Genomic DNA, 7,905 nt, shown 5'->3' on the forward strand with positions numbered 1-7,905 from the left:
ACCTCAAGGTGACCAATCGCAGGTGTTCCAGAGCAGATGACAGCAGTCAGGGAGCCAAATGATGCTAACAGCATCTCGGGGCAGCAGCATGAGCACCAGCCTGGCTGCCTGACTTCGGGCGCTGGCTGTGCCAGCATCGTGCCCTCTGCCAGCAGATTGGCCTGCCCTCCAGTCCAGCCTCTCAGCACTCGTGGCTGTCTCACCCAGCGGTGGCTTGCAGGGACGACCTAACACTAATTTATGTTCCCTCTCCTCTAGGTGCAGTCGGTTTCAGTCAGAAATCAAGCGCCTGAAAATCTCGTCCCCAGTGCGTGTCTGTCAGAACTGTTACTATAGCTTACAACATGAGAGGGGGTCAGAAGATGGGCCTCGGAACTGCTGAGGTGGAGGGACTGGCGAGAGAGAGACCGCAGCGCAGGGAGCTCTTCACGTCTGCCCTGGCTCCAAAGGCACGGAAGCAGTCTCCGTTTACACAGCTCTTCACTAAGTGTTTGAAGTATTTGAGTATAAAGGGATCGTTGGCTCGCGGGTTCCAAGGCCAGTGACCGACACGGCACTGTGTCGTCAACAGCAGAGAAATGCGTGGTGGCTCTCAGGAGTGTCTCAGACCTGAGTCTCCCATAGTGTAGCTGTCTCCAGGAGCGAACTCTGTGCTCCCCAACTGTCTTTCTTGCGTTTTTATAGAGCTATTCATCCTTACTTGGAAAAATCAACAAAAACTTTTTAAAAAAAAAAAAGGCTTCTAGAAAATGGTTGTAAATCTGACTTCTTTGCAAGCAGCTGTGTATATTGTAAATAGGTATAAAGGCCTTTTTTTTTCTAAATAAGGACCTAATTGCCTGTAACATGAGACTTCATACTAAGCCACTAACTCAATGAACCATCTAAGGTCTGTCTAACGTCTCTCAATTATAAATATGGGGTTTTTTTAATCCTCAAAGACATTATCTGTACTATTTTTTTCCTGTTCAGACCAAGCCTGTGTGCCTGATATCATTTCTTTCAAGTTGCCCACAGTGTCTCCACTTAAAAATAGGCTAGTAACCAAAACGATGTAGCCCTGCTTTAGGGGCCAGCATGAGAGAAAAGAGGTCTGCTCATAAGGTAACCTGCAAATATCCGAGCACCAGTCTGAGGCTGTATACCGCTACAGTGTTGTAGTTCTGTGACAGCCCCCCCTTAAGCTGACCTGTGGGTTGTGCGGGCCCAGCGTGCCTCAGCATCACAAAAAGGGGCTCCCATGACCGATGTCAGGCGGGCACACAGCCCTGCCTCAGTTAACAGAAATATATTTGCATGTTACCCCAAATTAGCTTCTCTGCATAGAACATAAGTGTGTGTCTTTGGGGACACGTGTGTTCTACTAAAGCTTATTTTCAAAAAAAAGGAAGGTGTACAGAATTAACATTTAAACCTTGTAAAACTGGATCATGTCAGAAGTGCTTAAAACGAACCTTTACATTTAATGCCATCTACCTGAAAACAGTAAGATTTATACTGTATCGATGTCTATTTTTTTGGTTTTGCTATGAATATAATTACAGTATTTTAATATTTAGTTATTTAATTTGTTGTACTAGATGGATACAGAACACACGTTCAGGAGGGTGAAAGCTGGTGGGGTCAGAGAAAAGTTTATAGAAAAATGGCTTTGGTGGTGGATTTTTTAAAATGTGTGTTATGTACATAAATATAAATATATATATATATATGAAATCAAAACAATTAATCTAGATTTTAACATTTTCAGATACTTAGCACTAATACTATGAACAATTCTAAAAGCCCTGTGATTTGAATGAACAACATGGGGTCACTAATGGCTCACGAAAGAAAGGACAGGCCTTGACACCCTCACGGAGGGAGGTTTCACGCAAAGGACAGCGGCTCTGGCTTCCCCAGCTCTCCATCCTAAGCCCTGGCGGCAGGCACACTTATGCACTCAAATGCACATATATGCACGTGTCCAGACACAGGCAGGCGGTCCAGTAGTGACCGCGCCCCCTATGGGCTGAAAGCAGCTTCAGAACAAACTTGTTCTTCCTGACAAGCAGGTCTCCAGGAGAAACGGTGCCGGCTGCTTAGTGCCTTAAGCCCCCTCAATGTCAACCCTCCCTCTCTAGGTCTCAGCCTCCTCCAGTCTGCGATACACATCAAACCCGACTCCAACACTTCCATTTCTAAAGCCCTCAAATACACACGTGACTAAAAGGATTGTCGGCATTAACGCTTTTTCACCTGAAGAAAAGTTGCTTTGCTTTCCTTCCTTTTGGTGTCCCCCACCCGGCACCTCCCACCCTTCACCCCAGCCCCCCATCCTTTCTCTAGAAGGACGCTGGTGTTCCTCCATTGCAGAAACTGTGCTTTCATATGGTGGCCGGCGGGCTGGCCTGGCTGCCCCGGGACTCTTGGCAACAGTGTTACTTTACACTCTTGGAGAGCAGCGCCCTCCGGTGGCCCGGGACCCTCTTACCCATCCCCAACGGCAGAGGTGTTTTCAAGACTTGAATATAGGAATGTGTGTGTAGCCACTTGAAGCTTGTTCCACGGTCTAACCTGACGCGCTGCGGGATGAACGCTCTTAAACTTTGCAGCCCAACTCCCCTAACTCGTAGGTGGAAGCAAACCCCTCACTCACTATGGCATTTCCTCTGGCAGCTGGTGCTGTGGGCAACTGTCTTGTTTCCATCAGGTTTTGGTTTTTGTTTTCTTTTCCCTTCTGCAGAAATCACAGAGACACTCACACCGGGCACTGGGCTCGCGTCCATTGGCTTCACTGCTTGTCTGGCTCTCTGGCCCTCCACGTTTGTGCCAATCTGCTGACTCATACACACGATGTGTGTCCGCCTTCCTGTGGTATGCATTCTAAGTACCTCACAGGGCTTCAGCCCGACCCTCTGTTCACCCCTCCCCCATCTGCCCACTGCTCATCCACGTACTCCACGCACCCGTGTAGCGTGCAAGTGTGACGTCACGCTTTTTGAAGACGAGAAGTAGCTGCCCGTAGCAGCCAGCCTCTGGAGAATAGCAAAACACTCTAGATAAGTTATTTTGCACTTTCTTATGTATAAAGGTGGTAGAAACTTATTTTTGCTTTGTATCATTTAAATACATTTTGTTTTGGTAAACAAGACTGTGTATAAAATATTTACGCTGTTAAAACTGTTTTTAGGAAGTATTTTTAATTTCAGCAAGTTTGGTTACTTGTTGCATGACCATTAACACAGCTGACTTTTTGTGTCAGTGCCATGTATATTTTTGTCCTGTTATTAACTTGTAAGCCCTAGTAATGGCCAATTATTTGTACAGCAACAGAAGTAAATTGAAGATACTGGGCTAAGACTGGATTGATTGTGGACTTTTGTACTATATTGCAAAATCCGATATCTGTTCCTCTGGTGGTTATGTAAAAGGCCTGAAGAATTCCTATCTAGTGTGCAATCTGTGATTCTGGGTGTTCATTGTATCTCTGTCTGATGCAAAAAGGTAGACAGTTAACAATCCATGGTAAATGCAATAGTCCAGGTACTTAAGTATTTTTTTCATTTCAAATAAATACCTATTTACCACAAAAAAAAAAAATGTTTAAGTTGTTTTTAAATTTAAGTTCTTCAGAGAAGAAAAAAAAACCCAATTCTGAGTCTCCTCTATACCTACGCAGTGCTTCCCTGATTGTGCTTCTCTCTTCCGTCTCTACTTAAACTTGCAGAAATTCGCTGCTAGGGTCATAGTTCAAGCCCCAGCTTGCTCCTTAGGAACCAGGATCTCTCCATCCTGACCATGGAGTCCCAACCATGCTGGACTCCCAGGCTGGTGACCGTTAGCAGGGACAGCGGCAGAACGGGAAGGCCAACGGGCTGGGGGGTGTGGCTTTCAAATTTGAACTGGTCTATCAAAAAAGGCCTTTTTGCATGATTTGGCTTTTTTTTCCCCTGAGCATTGTTCTCTATTCATCGTGAAAAGCAACTGTGCGCACGAGTGCCTGTGTGCATGAGTGTGTGTGTGGGGGGGTGTGCATGCACGCACGCGCACACACATACATGTATGTATATGTGCATGCACAGGTGTGTGCACATACATGCCTGTGTGCACACCCATGTACCTGTGCATGCATGTGTGTGTATGTGCGTGTGTGCACATGAGTTACACCCTACCCAGTCTGATAGAAACCGTTAGCAACCTTTTCTTTGCAATTTAGCATCCCACGCTTTGAATCCGAAACCCGTCACTAGCATCATCATCATTAGCTATCTGGTTTAAGGCAGCAGCGTTCCCACTAAAGAAGTCTATAGAGAATACTGTGTTTATAGGTTTTATAAACTCTTCGAGTTCCTTTTGACATAAGGACTCGGAGAGAACAGTGCACACACAGGGTCCTGCCGGCAGCTCCGCCTTAGACTCTTCCTGAACATTTTATGCAGAACCCTCAAATATGGTTAATACACATCAATATTTATCAATATTTAAAGTCTTATAAAAGCTAAACTGTGTGTGTGTGTGTGTGTGTGTGTGTGTGTGTGTGTGTGTGTGTGTGTGTGGTTGAGACAGAGCTTTGCTATGTAGCTCTGGCTGGTCTGAAACTCTCAGATCCAGCTACCCGCCCCCAGAGTGCCAGGAGTAAAGTCATGTGCCACCACCCCTGGCATAGTAACTCCTTTTAAAATAACAATGATGAAACCATGTTAACAAATAACAGGTGTCTATAAATTACTGTTTATAAAAAAAAAAAAAAAACTTTTTGATTGAGCAATCTCAGCTCTGGAGAAGCAGAGGCGAGAGTGTCTCTGGGGCTTATTGAATCCAGTCTAACCAAACCAGAGCTTCAAGATCGCTGAGAGGAGCTGAGGAGTCTCACACACACACACACACATGCACACACACAAACATGTGCACACCAACACAAGTAGAAGAATGGAATTTTAACTTTTGTTAAAATGTTTTGAATGCGTGTACATGAAAGTCAGAGGGAAAACCTTTGGGAAATTAATTCTCTCCTTCCACCACGTGGATGCCAGGGATCGAGCCCAGGTTGTCAGGTTTGGTGGCAAATGCCTTCATCCCACCGAGTTGTCTCCCTGGCCCAGAATTGTCTTAGAGTCTGTCCAGCTTAAGAGTGGGCAGGCGGGCTCCTGGGTCTGCCGCTGCTGCCTTCTGTCTGTTGTTTCTCTTCAGTTGAACAAATGAAAATCCTGGCTAACATAAAAGCTGTAATAACCTTTTCATATAAGTCCTTTGGAACAGTGTCAAGTTTCTTTCAAGGTTTTTGTTTTTTAGAGGGAGAGGTGAGTGTCTGTCTGTCTGTCTTGTGACTTTTTCCCTTTCCATATTATAAAGCCTCACCACCTCATGTACTACGAAAGCGCCAGTGCCATAGGGCGCCGCTATGCGCTGCTGCTGGGCGCTCACATACCGAGTCAGTCAGTGTCCCCAAAGGTGCCTTATCATATATAAAATTGAAAGGTTACCAGCAACCGTAGGAAATTCCACCTTCTAGGGCAGTAGATACTTATTTTCCCCAAATTCTAATTCTTTCCCTTCAAACCTAAAATTTTGTCATTGGCAAGCAGTAGTGTCTCCACTGTTGTCTGTGAAGTGGCAGACTCATGCTTGATCACCACAAGCCTGTCTGCCACAGAGCCAGAGTCGGTCAGCTGCTCTGTGATTTTTAAAAAAACAAACAAAAAACATGTTGCTACTTTGTTTCCAACCAGTGATTGATCTGAAAGATTATTTTTTCACCATTCCTCTACCAAAAAAAAAAAAAAAGTGTTCAAGAAAACATGGCTGGTCACACACAGCCAGATCCCAAGAGTTTCTTCAGGGTGTCTGGGTGTTTCTTGTCAGGGTGTCCCTCCTGAGAATCAAAACTGGATACACACCCGTTCTGACTGTCTGACCAAGGCTGTTCCTGAGCAAAGCCGGCACTGGCACGGTTTGTTCCTGCCAGTGCTTGGTGGTGAGGAGACACACGCTAGTGGTCCATGCTCCTAAATTCCAGTTCAGATCAGACTTCAGTATGGAGGGCTGACATCCTGAAGCCCACTAGAAAGGTTTTGGGACTCCTGGGGTGAAGACTTGAGACCCACTTATCCAAGGACATGCCTGCTGCCGGTGCTGTGGTGGCATGCATGCGGTCCTGTTGGGTTGCTAATCACACTCTGGCACGTGCTCTGCCCCACCCGCCATGACACCTGCCAAATGTTAAGACCAGACCCCATCACTTTGAACAAGGCATTGGCAGGTACACATTACAGGGATTCCCCTCTACAGTTTGAAGTAATATGAACAGCACACTTTAGAAGTGTTGGAGTATCTAGGACTTAACATCACATTATTATCATCATCATTATCAAGATTAAAATTTGATCATATAAAACTTAAAACTGCATGCCACTAACAAGTATAATGGACCAATCAGGCCAAGAGCTATTTCCCATCCTATTACTTGAGTGTGTGACTTAACATCTTCATATTTGAATTTCTTAAATGAAAATGCATTAGGACACCTGCCCCTCAAAAGAAGTGTTATAAACTTTGGGTGTTTGGTCGTTAAAGAAAGCAGTGCTGAAGTGTGACCTCCACACATTAGCATAATTTGGAAAGTAACCAGAAGTGGTATACTAAAACATGAAACCTAAAAGCAAATCGGTAGGGAGCTGGTGTCCGTCTGGTGCGCGCAGCTGAATGGGCCGAGTGAAGGGCCCTGGCAGTCAAGCCCACAGCCCCCCTCGCTGTCTGTCTCCCCCACATCTACAGCCTACACTCATAGCTCTTGCCTTGCCTTTCCCAGAATTCTTTTCGACGACTGCCTTGAAAATATACTCTGAACATTAACTGTACGATCATCTGTGCAGAGTCGCACGCAGCCATACAAAGATAAAAAGCATTAGAACTGCAACCCTATGTGCATCTATTGTGTGCTTCCTGCTCAGAGGCAAAGCAGAACTGCAAGCTGTGCCCCAGGGCAGAGTCGGTCCAACAGAAACAGTGTGTGTGTGTGTGTGTGTGTGTATGTGTGTGTGTGTGTGTGTGTATGTGTGTGTGTGTGTGTGCAGCCTTCCCTGGAACACGACTCAACTTCAAGGGGGTGCTGGGGCTTGACCACGCTGCTTCTGACTGGGACCTGGTGCTGTGACAAAGCACATACTTAGGCATGAGTATTAAAGCTCCACGCTCCACCCCGGTATTAAAATGAAATGCCCATAACAGGAAACCACAAACTGCTTTGGAAAGCACAGCGAGAGCAGAGGGCAGCCTGAGACTGTACACCTACTGTCACTTCATAATGTCTGCCTTTGCTGCCGAGCTCGACCATGTCACCAGACATGCTTCTAGTTCAAATCCGTACACAGAGAATGCTGCTTTCCCCTTCTAACAGCAATCCCTGTGTTCATGCTGATACACATTCCGCTGGGCCATCGGCAAGAAAGTCAGTGACCCTCTTCTAGAACTTTCTAGCCTCAGAGCCTCACCTTTTAATAGCTACCCCTGCTTAAGTCTCCGGCATCAAGTCCATGTCCCACTGTTAAAGTTCATTGAAGTAGCATTCTTGTCCGGTGTGACATTTTGGCTCTGTGGATCTCACAATCGGATTTTGACCCTCTGGGGAGTTTGTACTCTTTTAAACAGTCCCAAAGTCTTGCCATGTGTCCCCTGGGGTCCTTCCCTGTTTCCCCTCCCGTCTTGTCTTTCTTTGCGTGTTGGCTGTCTGTGCCCCGAGTGGCCCTTCTACTCACTTTCCAATCACTGTTGCAGAACAGTGGGAGACTCAGAGCTGGGCCCATGGGTGCTGTCTGCCCCCTCCCAGCAGCTGCTGCTCCTTCTGCCGGGAGCAGCAACCCCGGGTTGAGTCACTTTGCCTATTAATCCCAGACCGACTTCTCTATCCCCACCCCGCCATTCCAC

The 7,905-nt window shown here is 46.2% G+C and overlaps 1 protein-coding gene across 7 annotated transcripts in view; it reads left to right on the forward strand.

Annotated features, from left to right (window-relative positions):
• Wdfy3 (WD repeat and FYVE domain containing 3) overlaps window positions 1-2,285 on the forward strand; it is a 243,559-nt gene extending 241,274 nt beyond the window's left edge. For all 7 annotated transcript variants that reach the window (XM_052199005.1, XM_052199011.1, XM_052199010.1 and 4 more), the window contains one exon: window positions 259-2,285. In XM_052199005.1, coding sequence (XP_052054965.1) covers window positions 259-382 — 124 coding nt within the window. In that variant the 3' untranslated portion in view covers window positions 383-2,285. The remainder of the gene's footprint in view (window positions 1-258) is intronic.
• The last annotated feature ends 5,620 nt before the right edge of the window (window positions 2,286-7,905 follow it).

Source organism: Apodemus sylvaticus, chromosome 11 (assembly GCF_947179515.1).
Source record: "Apodemus sylvaticus chromosome 11, mApoSyl1.1, whole genome shotgun sequence".
Lineage (NCBI taxonomy): Eukaryota > Metazoa > Chordata > Mammalia > Rodentia > Muridae > Apodemus > Apodemus sylvaticus.